The following is a 16,801-nucleotide window of genomic DNA, read 5'->3' on the forward strand; positions in this document are numbered from 1 at the left end:
GGTAAGAATTGATGCCGAGGCCCTGCCAGAGATAGTCAAACGCAAGATAGTTAATAGCAACGTGCGCAAATACCGACCACATGGATTTTTAAGATAAAAATGCTTTGTAGCCTCGATATTGCATAGACTTGATGTATCGTATACTGAAGAGTTCTCGGTTCGTGGAAAAACTTTAATTTTCTCTTTATTAGGTTATCTTGTAGTTCCTTTTCGATCAGGTTTATGCTCGTCCCACTCTACAGGCATGTAAAGCACCCAGTATCTACCTCCCTTTCGTGTCAAGCACATCTAGGTTCATCATAGTTTATCAGTTGCATCATAAAAGACCATTTAACAAGTCCTCAACCTCCTCGATCATCGCGCGCAGCTCTCTCACCTGCTCCCTCACTGTCTTGTGTAGCCGCCCATTGATCAAGCCTGCCATCAGTCCCTCATCCAGCAACTGTGTCCTGTCTCTTCTGTTTCTATTGGGGGTCATAACTCCATCTGTAGATGTCTCAATGATCACTCTCCCATCGGACGGCAAACCAAGGGCCCCTTCGACGTTACCTAGTGCGTCAAGCAGCATCGACACAGCCTTCTTTGTCCGCGTTGCCGCTTCACAACCAACACAAAGACAAGTCTGCTGCAGCTGACCTAGCCGTAGCCCACGGTATGCATGAATATCTTCCATGAAAAGCCCCGCGGGTCCGCCATTGTCGTGAAGAGCGTGTGTATTGGGCAAGTTGCCCAGGTATCGTTGCATGTATCCAAATATTAGCGAGTATATACGGGTCAGGGTCATGTAGCACGAGAGCGTCAGGAGCTTCGTCGGCATGTCCATTTGTACCCGTGTGCTTGAAGGTGGGAGGTGACAATGGCCGGAGAGGACCGCATGAAAACGTTGGGAGAGGAAGAGTGCATCTCCGATGGGGTAGTTGGTCAATTCACCTCCATATTCGTGTAACTGGCTCTCGTAACGCGACATTATCGGCAGCATGCTGGCTAGGTCAACCAGTGGTCCGCATGGTCTCTCGGCTGGTTCCGTAACGGTGAATTCTCCCCCCAGGTCGGTGCTCATTGTGTCTGGTGGCGTTGGGAGCATGTTCGCGACGCCGAAGAAAGCCTCCATATCAGCGCAGAAGTCGTCAGGGTAGCTGGAGGAGGGTGGAGACGCAAACACCAGTGTTGAGTCGAGGAGGCCGTCGTGATCCCACACACTGGTCATGAGAGATTCGTCTTGCGTACTGCCAACGGACCCTGTTCTTTCTTCTAACTCCATGCTCGGCCTCGGATCCTCAGAAGACACCAGTGTATCCGCAACAACAGAGCTCTCGCGAGACGCAGAGGTCGACAGTGTAAATGTACCCATTCCTGGTAAGGACTGTGCGAATGTTGTCTTGCTTTTGCGCGGCACGTCTTGTTGGCTGTCCGCTGTTTTCTTCTGGCGACCTGTACGAAGCCGTTGACTGAAAACACATGCCCTTGGCTCCTTTGACTTGGAGCATCGCTGACACGGACCAGTGGGGTTGCTCTTTGACGACGGGACACATCGCAACTTCTGAGATCGGCAGCGATCGCACGACGTACGTAGCCCCATGGTGTTTTCATTGGTGCCGAAAGTGGTGTCCATGGTGCTTCGCGGACAAGCAATGGATTCGATAGGTATTAACATCGACTCTTGATCTTGTGATATGAAATGGGTTAGTTGTTGTCTCTCCAAGGTACCCAGAAGATATATAACTAGCGTCAGTCCGATAATATGTCCGCGGCTGATTATCTGTCAATAGTTCTCCTTCAGCCGGTCGGGTCTAGTGGCGAAGATGGTTCGTAATCTAGAGCACGACCCTAGTTTGACAACCCCCGCCGTTATTTCATGGACAATCAATCTCACCTACACGTGCATGATCTTGTCCACGTCTAGGCTGACTATGTCGCTCCTGAGGCACTAATGGTGCCGAGAGTTTATTTCTCACGCTCTTATCAAGACCAGTGATCCTTACTCGGCCAAGCCTTCATGGCTAGTCTTACATGCATGGCTCTTACTGGACAAATGAAGGCGTCCGTCAAGGGTATGCAGTTGGCGCATACCGGGATTGTCCGAGGTGGCATGCAGAAGGATATGATCGCGGGTAGTCTTGTCTTTCGCGAGGAGACAATTTAACCGACAATTATATGGTGACAATAGCCAGGATGCTTATCCCTGGTGTCGACAGTTGCATCTGCCAAAAGTCCTCGTATACACGGCTTCCAGGCGGATGCTCCGATATGACTAGCGGAGCAGATATGCAGGAGCCTGTCTACTGAACAACGTGTTCATATTGGTTCCATGGTACACGATCCCCCCTGTGTGATTGCCATAGACCAAGTATTATACGGACCCTGGGCTGGATAATGCTGAATCATTTAGAAGCCACTTAATAAAGACCTGGGTGAGGAGTATTAAATCTCTAGCTACATTAGGTGTCTAAGAGCGAGATACAGTACATTGACTAGATTCATGGCCATCCACGATCCTTTCAACTTGGCTCCCGCAGTTTCACGGAGGACTTGGCGCGTAGGTACTCGCCATACCGATAGAACAGAAGCGGCCCTGGAACAAATGCAAGTGCAAGCAGCCCAAGCAATGTGTTCCCCCACCCGTAATTCAGGCTATGGTACATGGCGGGCCCCGCGAGTGGCAAGAAGGTACTAGAAATGTAACGTAGAAGATTATTGGCGCCCAGAGCGGAGGCAGCTGCTTGGGACCCAAAAACATCGACTAGGTACAGTTGCGAGGGCATCTAGACAATCAGCTCATCAGCATTAGCGCGATTGGTGGGGGCCGTCGAGAGACCTACAATCACGAAAAAGGCCCCAAACCCCATGAAGACTGTGCCAATGATAGGCACGATCCAATGAACCTTGTAGTATGCCGTCCAGCCGTAGAGGATCAAGCCAAGTCCGACAAAAGGACTGAACCAAATCATTAGCAGCAGTCGGTATTCTGGTCGCGCCTGCTGCACCCCATCAGCTTTCATGCGTGCTGCTTGTACCCGCCCATTCAGAACGTTGAACAGGAGCATGCTAGCGACTAATGCAACACCCAGGCCTAGGTAGACGAGTCCGGATATGGACGTGCTGAAACCGTATTGACCCTCAAACACGCTAGGAAAGGTTGTAAAGAGGAGGTACATCACTCCAAACACCAATGCAACGTAGAGGGATATGACGAATAGGATGGGCGATTGGAAAAGAAGCATAGTTGGTCGGATCAGGACCTGAACGAGGACCTGTCCTGGTGAGAGCGAAGTATTCGCAAGCTTGGAATGTAAATTCGGTTGGCCAGTAGTAGCACGCAGGCGGGCAGCTTTCCGCTCCAAAATGATCTTGGGGTGGGTTTCGCGCATGACGACCAGTGCTGTGACTCCGGCCACTCCTCCTAGGATCGCTAGCAGCCAGAACGTCCAACGCCAGCCTGGCCCTGCCGCGACAAAGCCCCCAATGACTGGACCGAGAACCTAGGCGACATCTTAGCCAATGCTTGGGAGGAATTGGAGGCGTGGAGCGATCAGTGACTCACTGGTCCCGCCAGAGGCCCCATACTGAATAAAGCCATTGCCACAGCTCGTTTCTGAATGGTCGTAATGTCCGCAATCGTCCCTCCGCCAAGAGCCATCGGGGTACCGCCAGCGCAGCCGGAGAGAAACCGGAAGATGAGAAACTGCGCTAGGGTCTGGCTTAGCGCATTGCCAAGGATAAAGGCCACAAAGATGACATTTGCCGCGTGGTAAATGGGCACACGTCCGTAGATTTCGCTGAGGGGTGAGATGAACATGGGTCCAATAGCAATGCCCAGCACATACAGTGTGACAGCGAGGGTACTGGCAACACTGGAAGCGATGTTCAGGTCGGCTTCGATTTCCTTGATTCCCGGGGCACACATTGTGGGCGCCATGTTCCTGTAGAGAGATTAGCCAAATACGCAGCCACAGAGTTGCATCGCCCGAAACCTACGTGATAAGAGCCAGGATGGAGATGATGACTACATGCGCCCACCTGTTAGACTCTGGCCAGTTGCGAGGGTTGGCTGGGTCATCATCCCCATCCCAGTCGACGATTTCGGTCTCTGGAAGAGCACTGTCTTTCATGCTGCCTTTCTCCAGTTGTTTTAGTGTCATACTGGTGATGTCACAGACGTAGATAGCCGAGAGAATGAATACGAACGAAGCTAAACAAGGTGTCAGTCCTTCGCCAGCTAAGAATGGCCATCGATGCGTTAAATAGATGAAAGTGACCGGAGATAGGACAATAGGCGGTTAGAGTCATCTGCAAGATAGGAGGATCGGAAATGTGGCGGAGGAGACATCCTCTCCTCCGCGGGATGCTTTGCCAACCCCATAGTATAGGAGCGGAGGATCGGAGGGTCGTCGGATCGGACGATCGCAGGGGATCCATGGACCCGCCCAGCGGGGCCCACAATACTCTGTACGAACAAGCCCCCTACGGAGTATGTTCACATTGTACCTAGGTAGTCTCCGAAGGGAAGCGGAGAGAAAAGACTTTCGCCAAAGTGGTAAGCGTCGTCAAGCTTTTGCATTTGCCTAAAGAGAAATATCACGAGAGGGCTGCGCTAGGACGGAATAGGCGGAAGTATGCCTCAGGCAGCGAACCTGGACATCACGTCCACCATCTCCGTTTCTCCTCAAAGAATCAATCATCTAGACGTGAATTCATTCCCTCTTCAGTCTACCCCTAATTTGACGCCCCATGGATTCTTCCCAGTCCGCACAGAAAAGTGACGCTGCAACTCCGTCGCAGCCGGTTTTCAACCCCAGTCGGCGCAGGGAAAAGCCCCAGCTGTCGTGTAATCCGTGCAGGCGTCGAAAGTAAGCACTCTACCACACCCTTCGCACAGATGTGATGTGGCTCTAATCTTTGTTTAGATCACGATGCGATCGCAAGAGGCCTTGCGCTTTATGCTCTATACGCGGTCAAACATGTACATACTCAGAGAACAGTTCAACTGTCGCCGCTCCATCAAGGACAGCTCCGACAGCGCCATCAAACACACATGATCGTTTAGTCCAACTAGAACGACTTGTCATGTCTGTCATGTCGAACTCGGCAGCGGTTGCTAACATGCATACCAACACCGATGTACGACAATTGGTGCCAACTCCGACAGATACGATGCCGGAGGATACTCCGATAGATGAGCGTTCAGAGTGTGGAAGTATGAAAATCAGTGCGTCAGAGCTCCGCTACATTGGAGGGGACCACTGGGTTGCCATTTTGGAAGGCATAGCCGATCTCAAAGACCATGTGGATCGAGAAGAACAATTGCGGCTAGCAGAGAGTCCAGGTCAGATCGCGGATGATCCCGAGGATAATAATGGTGACTCAAATGCTTCGGGCCGAGATGGTGCGTTTCTTTTGTATGGACGTTGCCACCCAACATCTCGAGAAGATATTCTGTCTGCGCTCCCTCCGAGATACGCAGTCGATCGTTATATATCGCGCTACTTCAACTATCTGGATCTCGTCTCAGCCGGTAAGTCCCTTCCGACGTTGTCTATCTGTTGTTTATTAATGGCTCATATACTTCGGTGACATCCAGCTGCTGTCCATGCACCCGCTTTCTTGCGAGAGGCAAGTACTAGAACTTGATCCTATCAACCTACACGTGGAGGATCCAGTACTGACAGGCACTAGTACGAGGCCTTCTGGGCTGACCCCTCGGCTGTCCCCATAATATGGGTCGGGCTGCTCTTCAGCATGATATGTCTTGCTTGTCTGGCATCAAATCAGCCTGATAACCGCGATAATGAGCTACTATCTCTGCAGATTGATCTCTACCGCGAAAAGACCGTCCAATGCTTGATCATGGGCGAATATACGAAATCGGGTCCATATGTACTGGAAACCGTCATCAATTATATCTATGCGGAATTCTGCGTGTGTACGGATGCGAACAGAGATATGTGGTACCTCCTCGCCGTGGAAGTCAATCTTGCGATGCGCACGGGTTACCACCGAGATCCTAGCCACTTCCCTGGAATCTCACCTTTCCAGGCTGAGATGCGGCGGCGAGTCTGGGCAACTGTGCTCATGAGCGATATCATGATTTCGAACCAAATGGGGATGCCGCGGATGATCTCGGATTGGAAGTGTGATACTGCCGAGCCAAGGAATTTGAATGATGCCGATTTTGATGAAGACACCAAGGAACTGCCACCTCCACGACCAGAAACCGAACTGACAACAGCTCTGGGGATCATAGCTCGCAGACGGATGTTGAAGGCCCTCGGTATCATTGCAGATCTCACAAGCAGGGTCAAGCCTTGCTCCTATGAAGAGGTTATGCAGGTGGATCGTATCCTGCATGATGCCGCTGCCAACATCCCGGCACCCCTGAAGTGGAAATCGATGGCGGCGAGTGTGACCGACTCGCCACAGGTCATTATAGCTCGTCTGTTTATCAGACATATGCTGTACAAGGGCCAGATCATGCTACATCAGCGATTCCTGTGTATGCAGTCTCCAACGGGCAAGCAGGACGGCTTCGATTACTCGCGACAAGCGTGCATTGATGCGTCGATGGGGACTCTCGAGCTTCAGAATGTGCTTGACGAGGAAACTTGCGCTGGAGGTCAACTGCACGAGATGCGATGGCGAGTCACCTCCGTAATGAATCATCAGTTTCTTACTGCAGCAATGATCCTATGCTCCTTATTGCATAATGGGCGAACCATGGAGAGGAAAGATAAAATTCTACGTGCGCTTCAACGTGCCAAAGGGATCTGGATGCGTAGAAGCTCCACTTCGAAAGAAGCAAAGCGAGCCGCAGACACTGTTGGTATTGTGCTTTCGAGGATGGGGGGTGGTGGGAGAAGCGGTCCCAACCTCAATGCAGATGCGGGCGATAGCCTGAATATACCTGACTCGAGCGGTGACTTTGGTTTGGTGCCAGATAATCCTATACCGGGCAACATGGGTTTCCATGACCGTGGGTCTCTCACGCCTTTGTTAACATGCCTAACTGACGATTATCAGCTGACCAGTTCATCATGCCAGGAATTCTGGGAGCTATTATTCCACCGGTACTAGAGGATCAAAATATGAGCTACAATGCCCATAGTACTGCCCCTCTCGATGACTGGATGTTCATGAACTGGGATAATCCTGGAGGGATATACCACGGTTGACGCTACGCTGTACGGATGTCGATGAACCATCTTGACAGATGTTCTAGTGGGAAATATGTATGTCTACTGCTAATTTTGACTAAATAGATGACAAAATTGCAGCATACTACACGCACTATACCTGGTCACTGAACACATACGGAATTCTCAACTAAGATGTTTAGGCAGCTTGGAATCGTGAACTAGCTCACAGTAGTGGCATAAAGCCAACCCGAGAGAGGACCTCAATACTACACCGTGTCTACACTAGGTGCCTTGACAACTTTCGGTTGCATAAGGGAAATCTTGGTCAATATCGTAGATGCATTGTTTCGCCATTCGCATCCATCGTACGTAGATGATTATCAATCTTGGCTCCAGTGGCTCCCGTGAATTTCCTAGGCCGATTCGACGAATACACGAATACTCCGAATCTGCTTCACTGTCCGTTAATCCGAATGCTTGTCAGGGCTTTGTCTTAATTCGGCAAACATACTTCCGCCGAATGACCCTGGCCAACCGCGGTCATCAGCGCTTCGTTCGGTGAAAACCACTTGCCGAATGTCAGCCACAGTATCTAGCTCTGACGGGTGCTGTTGTTCGGCGCATTTGAGTCTGTTTTGTTGTAGCTGATATGTCTCTCCGAATGGCCGTTGACTATGCAGTACTATCGCGGCAATGCTCGCTTCGCAACATGATGCTATATACCAGCCAATATTGCCTCTAGGATATTCATCCGAATATTCTAACGCGCAAGCAAAATCATAGTTTATTTACGCACATTCTCCAGACCTTAGAGCTAGAAATCCGTTACCTCGCCCTTGCAACCAAGCCAAGTCGCAACTCTTCTGGACAAACTTGACCCTAAATAATTCTTTCAACAAGACCTTGCTCAGTTCCACAACCATGGCCGAGCCCATTGCAGTCATTGGATCTGGATGTCGCTTCCCTGGAGAGTCTGACACGCCTTCCAAGTTGTGGTCACTGATCCGAGAACCCCACGACCTGTCGCAGAAACCACCCGCTTCCCGGTTTGATATTGATCCTTTCTATCACCCTGTTGGCACACATCACGGAACCACGAACGCGACGAAGTCCTATTGGCTTGAGGACTCGGGTCGAACCAATGTGAGCAAATTCGATGCTGGGTTTTTCAACATTCAGCCAAGCGAAGTAGACGCCATGGACCCCCAGCAACGCCTGCTGATGGAGGTTGTGTACGATAGTCTCTGTGCTGCTGGACAGCCCATGGAGAAGCTGCGGGGCTCCGATACGGCGGTATATGTGGGCATGATGTCGGATGATTGGAGCACAATGCTCACCCGAGACTGGGAGACCTTGCCAAGATACACTGCTACGGGACTGGAGCGCGGTATCATGGCCAACCGTCTCTCATACTTCTTCGGTTGGCATGGTCCAAGTATGGCAATCGATACAGCCTGCTCCAGCAGCCTGGTAGCATTGGACCTGGCGGTGCAGATGCTCCGAAGTGGAAAGTCAAAGGTGGCTGTAGCCGCAGGGACGAATTTGATCCTGAGCCCTGGTAGGTCATTGTTTCTGTCGACAAGCCCCAATTGAAACGATGCTAACACTTGCTAGCGATGTACATCTCTGAGAGTAATCTTGGGATGCTCTCACCCAATGGCCGCTGTGCAATGTGGGATTCTGCCGCGGATGGGTATGCTCGCGGTGAAGGTGTTGCCGCTGTGATCGTCAAGACGCTCTCTCAGGCACTCGCGGATAACGATCCGATTGAGTGTATCATACGGGAGACTGCGGTCAATCAGGATGGCCGCACTCCCGGCCTGACAATGCCCAGTAACCTTGCCCAAGCGGCCTTGATTCGCGAATGTTATGCTCGAGCTGGGCTGGACCCTGTAGACAACTTCCAGGACCGCCCTCAATTCTTCCACGCCCATGGTACGGGAACACAAGCTGGTGATCCACAAGAGGCTGAAGCTATAGCAAGCTCTCTGTTTCCTGCAGGGTCGCTTGCCGCGCAAAAGGCACCGAAATTGCGTGTCGGCTCTATCAAGACCGTGATCGGCCACACAGAAGGAACCGCAGGACTGGCCAGTCTCATTGGTACGTCAATGGCGCTACTGAACCGGGTCATGCCGCCAAATCTGCATTTCCAGAACCTGAGCTCCAAGGTGAAGCCATTCTTCGACCATTTGGACATTCCGACCACTGCCACTCCATGGGAAGTGGCTGATGGTCAAGTCCGCAGAGCCAGTGTAAATAGGTATGGGCTCTAGTGTCTTCTGATGTATATGTTTTGCTTCGAGTAGGGTGTTATGGTTGAATGCTGACTACTTGTCGCTGCAGCTTTGGTTTCGGGGGTACCAACGCCCATTGTATCCTGGAGGAGTATATCCCTTCCACAAAGAAGACTGCCTTCTCACAGTCCGATGTCCTTTTCACTCCACTGCTATTCTCCGGCGCATCTGAGTCATCTCTTAAAGATATGGTCTCGCAGCACCTCTCTTATCTTCGTGCTAACCCAGAGATCGATCTGCGAGACCTAGCGTACACGCTACAGCACCGTCGGTCAACTCTCGCCTACCGCAAGTTTGTTCCCGCACCCACCGTCCAGCAAGCGATCGAAGCGCTTGAAAACATTGGTGACACTAGTCTCGGTACTCGATATGCCCAGCTATCCCGACCAGCCAAAATACTTGGGATATTCACCGGCCAGGGCGCCCAATGGCCACGAATGGGGGCACGCCTCATCGAGACGTCCACATTTGCCAAGCGCCGTATTGCCGAGCTGGACGAAGCTCTCCAAAGCCTTCCAGATCCAGCAGATCGTCCGACTTGGAAAATTCGTGATCAGCTACTCGCGGGAAAAGACACCTCGCGCATAACCGAAGCCGCCTTATCTCAGCCACTATGTTCGGCGGTTCAGATTGTCCTAGTGGACATCTTACGAGCTGCGGACATCGCTTTCACGGCGGTTGTTGGCCATTCCTCGGGTGAGATTGGTGCCGCCTATGCCGCAGGGCTTATCTCAGACCGGGATGCTATTCGCATTGCCTACTTCCGTGGTGTCCATGCGAAACTAGCTGCGAGCCCCAATCCCCACAGCCCTCGTGGTGCTATGATAGCCGTTGGTACCTCGTCGGAAGAGGCAAGAGCATTCTGCATTGAGCATTTTTCCGGCCGTCTGCAAGTTGCAGCAGTGAACTCCAGCTCCAGCGTGACTCTGAGTGGTGATGAAGACGCTGTTGATGAGGCAGGACAACTCTACAAGTCCCAGAGTATATTTGCGCGAAAGCTCAAGGTCGATACAGCGTACCACAGTATGCACATGGCAACCTGTGCTGGACCATACCTCACGTCACTGGATGCCTGTGGAATTCAGGCCATTCAGCCACCAGAGATTGGAACTACGTGGTATTCGAGTGTGTTCGAGGGCCAGCCTATGACATCAGGTCGACTGACGAATCAGTACTGGGTAGACAATATGTGCAATGCAGTATTATTTTCTGGCGGGCTTGAACGGGCTGTGGAAGATAGCGGCCCTTTCGATCTCGCCATTGAGGTTGGACCTCATCCAGCTCTGAAAGGCCCAGCAACTGCAACAGTCAACGCAAAGAGCAACGTGCCTTACACCGGCTTGCTTTCTCGTGGTCAGGATGATGTTTATCACCTCAGTGATGCTCTGGGCTTTATCTGGGCTCAGCTGGGCTCTGACAGCGTGCAATTTACTGCTGTGGAACACTTGCTGTCGGGAGAAACTGAGGCCAACACTGTCCTTAAAGACCTACCCCCTTATCCTTTCGAGCACCAGCATGATTACTGGCATAATAGCCGCTTGGGAAATCACTTCAAAAACCGAAAAGCTCATCAGCTCCCCAATCCAGTGCTCGGCACCCCCTGCTGTGAAGCGACAACTCCGGGAGAGTACCAGTGGCGCAACATGCTTCAACCCGGTGAGGTACCCTGGCTCAACGGTCACGGTCTCCAAGGCCAGACTGTGTTCCCAGCTATGGGGTACGCCAGCATGGCTGTAGAAGCCATCAACGCTGTTATTGTGGACTCCAAGCCGGATTCATCGATGCTCGTATTGAAACTAACGGACCTGGATATTCCTCGCGCGATCGTCTTTAATGACGATTCATCAACAGCCGAGACAATTTTCAGCATTTCATCTGTCAATTCATCCGATGCTCAGGTGGCCGCCGAATGGGCGTGTTATTCTGTGGAGGGCTCTGGGAGCTTGGTCCTCAATGCTAGGGGCCGCGTCAGCGCACAGTTGGCTACGCCTGAGCCTAGCACTCTCCCTCTCATAAATAATGATCCCTTCAATCTGGTTCCTGTTGGGGTAGACCACTTCTACTCGAACCTGTCCCGCGTGGGCTACAACTACTCGCCACCGTTCCAGGGAGTCCACAACATCCGCCGCAAGCCAGGATACAGCGCTGGTGATCTATACGATCAGTCCGGATCCGCATGGGAAGACGGCCTCATTCTCCACCCCGGTATGCTTGATTCGGCTTTACAGACTGTTTTTGCAGCCTGGTCGTACCCGGGCGATACGCAACTGTGGTCGCTACATGTGCCTGTGTCAATCTCTGCCATTACGATTAACCCGTACTTCACCGCTCTAAGCGCAGGAGGCAAACAGAGTGTGATGCGCTTTGAAACTTTCATTCGTTCCAAGCAAGATTCTAAGGTTGTATCTGATATTTATCTGCAAACGGCCGATGGTTTGAGCACGTTCGTGCAGTTTGAAGGGGCCACTCTCGTTCCTTTCTCCCCCGCGAATCCCAAGACCGATGTACCCATGTTCTCGCGATTTGAGTACGCGCCGGCCTTCCCTGACGGCCAGCTGGCGGGCAATGGGGAGACTCTGTCAAACTATGAAGTGCAACTATACAAGGATGTCGACCGTGTTGCATACTGGTTTGCACGAAGCGCCTCGCTCTCAATCCCGGCCGCGGAGCGGCGAGATCTCCTTCCTCATTTCCAAAAGTACCTTGCCTGGTGTGACCGAATGGTCGATATGGTCACCCAGGGTGGAGTTCCCAAAGTCCCTGCGTCGTGCAACAATGACTTGAGAAAAGACATCGGCAAGATTCTGGAGCGCTACGAGGACCGCAAGGATGTTCGCTTCGTGCAGGTCGTTGGCGACAACTTGCTTCCGGTCATCAAGGCAGGATCTTCCATGCTCGAGCATATGAATCAAGACGGTCTTCTTCGTGCGTTTTACGAAGAGGGCGCCATTTGCTCGGGTCCGACTGGCCGCTGGCTCGCTCGCATACTCTATCAGATCTCGCACCGTTACCCGGGTTTGAATATCTTCGAAGTCGGTGCCGGTACTGGAGCCACGACCTCTGCTGTGTTAGATGCACTCGAAGGACGGTACGCCTCGTATACTTTCACCGACATTTCCAGTGGATTCTTCATTGCAGCTGAGGAGCGATTCTCAGAGCATGCCGGTCGGATGCTCTTCAAGACTTTCAACATGGAACAACAGCCGGATGGCCAGGGTTTTAATGAGGGTTCCTATGACGTCGTCGTAGCGGTCAATGTGCTCCATGTCTCCGCAGATATGGAGGCATCTCTATCCAATGTCCGCCGGTTGCTGAAACCTGGAGGTTTCCTAGTGGTTGCGGAGCTCACCACGACTGATCTGTTATTCAGTGGCATGACGGTGGGCACGCTCCCTGGATGGTGGATTGGCGCGGAAACAGGACGTCCATGGGGACCGTTACTCACCCTCACGCAATGGGATACTGTGCTGAAAAGCTCCGGATTCGCGGGAATTGACGTCGTCTCCCCGGATATCAGCGCCTCACTGCCAATGAGCGTCTTTGTTTCGCAGGCAGTCGATGACCGAGTCACTCTGCTTCGGAACCCTCTATCCGTGGAGTCACACCCTCCTGGTGTCCGAACTGATGCCCTGGCCATCATTGGAGGAACAACGTGGCCAGTGTATACGCTGGCTCAACAGGTATCGGATATTATGGCAGGGCGGTTCCACGAGAAACGGCATTTCACCACGGTCGAGGAGTTTGGACAATCTGATATGGCCCACGTCGCTGCCACAAGCGGAGGTGTTAGTGTCCTGTCTCTCACGGATCTGGACCACCCATACTTGGAAACCTTGACTGCCGCCAAGTTTGAGGCCGTCAAAGCGTGTGCAGCCTGTGCAGGTACTCTGGTCTGGGTAACATGTGGTGCACAGGAGGATAGCCCTTACAGCGCAATGATGACAGGCATTTCTCGCACCATAAAAACCGAAAACCCGAGGTTGAATATCCAGATGTTTGACCTGGATCCGACTGTGCAAAATGGTATCTACGCGAACACGGTACCTGAGTTAGCTGAAACTCTACTCGGTCAATTGGCGCTGTCCAGCTGGGGGTCAGATTCCTTGCTGTGGACATTGGAACCGGAGGTGATTGTTCGAAACGGAAGACAGCTCATTCCTCGATTGCTTCCAGATCGCGAGAAGAACAATCGATATAACTCCCAGCGGCGAACTATTTTCACAAATGTACGTCCGGCCAAGGAAGTCGTGCAGCTGGTTGGCGTGAATCGTGACGACGCGGACGCCCTTGAACTACGTCTTGTATCACCATTGGTGCAGACCCCGGTCCCGACAACTGGTTATTGCACAATACGCATCACGCACTCGCTGCTGCAGAGTGTGGCTATTGGAGCTGCCGGCTTTTTCCGCCTGTGTGCTGCTGTTGATATTGATACCAATGAAACGATCTTGGCTCTATCGAACTCCAACGACTCCCTGGTCAAGGTTCCGACTCAATGCTGTATTCCTTTTAGGGGAGCCTCAACACCATCGACACTTGTTTCCTTCGCCGCGAGCCTCATCGCCACGCAGATCCTCAACTCCACTCAAGAGGGAGGCACGCTTCTGATCAATGAGCCCGACGGTAATCTTCAGACAGCCCTTCAGAGCAAGGCACAGCTCAAGAATGTGAACGTCATCTTTACCACTTGCAATCTAAGTCAGGAGGACTCCTCAATTTTCCTCCATCCAAGCTTTCCGCGGCACGTCATACAGTCCATTATTCCACGATTCACTGCTGCGTTTGTCAATTTCTCCCGTGGCTCCTCGGATACAGTTCGAGATGCGATCCTCCCTTGTCTGCCGGCTGGTTGTCTCCGCATAGACGGGGGCGCACTGTTGAGCAGCGAGGTTAATGGCACCGTCGCCCCAGAGTTTATAAGTCAGGTGGGACGGCAACTTCAACAAGCCTATGGCGATATTGAATCGACCCCATCCGTGCAGTGCATTCCCCTCGAGGCTGTGTCTACCCACAAAGTAGTCGGTGGACCACTCGCTGTCGTTGACTGGACAGCTACGGACTGTATGTCGGCAAAGGTACAACCCATTGACTCGGATACTCTTTTCCGCGGCGACAGGACGTATCTCTTTGTCGGCATGGCCGGTGAACTCGGTCAATCTTTGGCTGGTTGGATGATCGCTCACGGCGCGCATTACATTGTACTGGCAAGTCGCACGCCAAAGGTGCATCCCAAATTTGTGGACGAAATGAGAATCCGATATGGAGCGGTGGTAAAAGCTGTCCCGCTGGATATCACTTCCCCGGAATCTCTGCGGTCTGTCCATGCTGCTATGAGCGCCTCACTGCCTCCCATTGCTGGCGTGATCAACGGTGCCATGATCCTTGATGATGAGCTCTTCACCAACATGTCTCACGAGCAGTTCACTCGCGTTACAAAGCCCAAGGTCGTCGGTACACTTCTGCTCGATGAAATTTTCTATGACGACAGCTCGCTTGATTTCTTCGTTGTTGCTTCTAGTATTGCCTCCGTGATTGGTTGGAGTGGACAGAGCAACTACTCTGCCGCAAACGAGTTCATGACCTCCCTAGTCAACAAGAGACGCAAACGTGGCGTCGCTGCATCTGTGATGAACATCCCCGCTGTCCTAGGCGTGGGCTATGCGGCGCATTCGGACGCCTTCAGCTTCGATTACTTCCAGTCCCTTGGCTATATCAACATTGGGGAGGAGGATCTCTATATCCTCTTCGCGGAAGCGATCCTTTCTGGTCGTCCGGGGCCATTATCCGATGGCAGGGCACAGGTTTCCATGGGCGTGAACTATATTCCTGCCGGACTCTATGTGAAAGAGGCACACCGTCGTGACGTCAAGTTCAACCATTTCATTCTGCGAGAAGAATCTGGCTCTGAAGCACAAACGGTAAAGGCCGGTGAGCGGGTTCGGGTGCAGCTACAGAGCGCCAGTGGTCCTGATGCAGCCTATACCATCATCCGCGACGCATTGGCTCTGCATTTTAAACGCTTGTTGCGGATGACCGAGGAGCAGAAGCTGGATGAGACGGTGGGCCTAGTCGACCAAGGTGTCGACTCTCTCGTCGCGGTTGATATTCGTGCGTGGTTCCTCAAGGAACTTGATGTGGATGTTCCCACACTGAAGATCATGGGCGGTGCATCTATTTCCGACTTGGTCAAATCTGCTGTTGCGAACATGCCTCAATCGTCAGAAGGGGACGGTGTGGAAAGCCCAGTCAAGCCAATCAGAAAGGAGATGTCTTCCCCGTTCCCAGCTAAGCCAGAGGAGCTTCTTCTTCGCCCCCGTTCAGAGAGAGCCCCGACCACCTCCACACCTCTGTCGTCAGGAAGCCCGATTTTCACGCCTGCTCAGGTCACCACTCCGACCTCAGGTATCGACTCTGGCCGCACATCTCCGCCGCGGGATTATTTCGGCAAGGGTTCCACGGCATCGGAGAAACCAATGGTCATCGATGGGCTGGAGTCGGGAGTTTAGGAAGGAAATGCTTGGGAATCCAGATAGTTATTATTTTCATTTGACGTGCGATAACAGTGGTTTTTTGACAAGAAGGTTCCGTGTTCACCGGATAAAGGTCATGGAGTAAAGCAGAAATAGGATTTGTAAACTTAACTTCGGCTAGTCTATGGGTGGTCGCATACACCCATGTCCCTACACTGCATTGTATTAGTATTGCTTTTACAGCACGATCATAGCACGTACAATATCTGGCTCGTTTTCACAGTGTGTTCCTTCAGGACACAGGTAACAGCTCGACACGCAGAGACACTGTGCAAAGGACATAGCGCAGAATGGAAACACGGAGAGGGTGGCTAGCTTCATTGTAGATGGTTTTCAACGTGAACCTGATAAGATCGGGATCTGGTTGCTTGACAGTGACCAAAATGAATCTGGATGGATGAAAGGAGATGAAGGAGACGGGACAATAATCACTTTATATACCAATTAGACGGCCACATATGACTTGTACTGATGCTTATATGGACTTGTCGTATCCCTTTCATCTGCAAGGTCACCTCAATTGTTGTGTAACAAGCAGCGGTGCAACGTTGCTGGAATAGTAGATCCTGCCTATGAAGTAACTGTAAGGTCAGTAATTGGACCACTCAGCATAATGCACAATTCAACAGCTCTAAATGCTCATACCAAAGCAGCATCATAGGAATTGTCGGTGTAGGAATCTGGTAATGCCTGGTTGCACAGGCACGCCAGCGTTTGCATAATCATTCCATCCCGCATTCATTGTAGAGACTGCAGGGGAACTTGAATGCATCCCGTATCGACCGCCATTCGTACTAGGCGGGTTCACAGTAAAATTAGGACATGGGTCATGTTGATTATCACCAGG

The 16,801-nt window shown here is 51.9% G+C and overlaps 4 protein-coding genes across 4 annotated transcripts; 2 read left to right on the plus strand and 2 right to left on the minus strand.

The window, feature by feature from the left end:
• Nucleotides 1-106: 106 nt before the first annotated feature.
• Nucleotides 107-2,082, minus strand: ASPSYDRAFT_47539 (Zn(II)2Cys6 transcription factor domain-containing protein). The gene has a single exon (XM_040847448.1). It carries the CDS (start codon nt 1,610-1,612, stop codon nt 317-319), a length of 1,296 nt encoding a protein of 431 aa, XP_040701049.1. The 5' UTR covers nt 1,613-2,082; the 3' UTR covers nt 107-316.
• Nucleotides 2,083-2,171: 89 nt separating this feature from the next.
• ASPSYDRAFT_47540 (MFS transporter) lies at nt 2,172-4,221 on the minus strand. Its single transcript, XM_040847449.1, has 4 exons — nt 3,976-4,221; nt 3,542-3,920; nt 2,820-3,479; nt 2,172-2,762 (listed from the first exon to the last, which is right to left on the minus strand). Exons 1-4 carry the CDS (start codon nt 4,137-4,139, stop codon nt 2,499-2,501), a joined length of 1,467 nt encoding a protein of 488 aa, XP_040701050.1. The 5' UTR covers nt 4,140-4,221; the 3' UTR covers nt 2,172-2,498.
• Nucleotides 4,222-4,572: 351 nt separating this feature from the next.
• ASPSYDRAFT_1125789 (putative transcription factor) lies at nt 4,573-7,335 on the plus strand. The gene is made up of 5 exons (XM_040839954.1): nt 4,573-4,847; nt 4,905-5,512; nt 5,579-5,610; nt 5,674-6,967; nt 7,015-7,335. Exons 1-5 carry the CDS (start codon nt 4,729-4,731, stop codon nt 7,164-7,166), a joined length of 2,205 nt encoding a protein of 734 aa, XP_040701051.1. The 5' UTR covers nt 4,573-4,728; the 3' UTR covers nt 7,167-7,335.
• A 716-nt stretch (nt 7,336-8,051) lies between these two features.
• On the plus strand, nt 8,052-15,930 carry ASPSYDRAFT_91529 (putative polyketide synthase; the record flags this gene model as incomplete). Its single annotated transcript, XM_040852501.1, has 3 exons — nt 8,052-8,688; nt 8,745-9,390; nt 9,474-15,930. The coding sequence occupies 3 exons, from the start codon at nt 8,052-8,054 to the stop codon at nt 15,928-15,930; spliced, it is 7,740 nt and encodes a 2,579-aa protein (XP_040701052.1).
• Nucleotides 15,931-16,801: the final 871 nt, after the last annotated feature.

This window comes from Aspergillus sydowii, assembly GCF_001890705.1.
Source record: "Aspergillus sydowii CBS 593.65 unplaced genomic scaffold ASPSYscaffold_8, whole genome shotgun sequence".
Classification (NCBI taxonomy): domain Eukaryota; kingdom Fungi; phylum Ascomycota; class Eurotiomycetes; order Eurotiales; family Aspergillaceae; genus Aspergillus; species Aspergillus sydowii.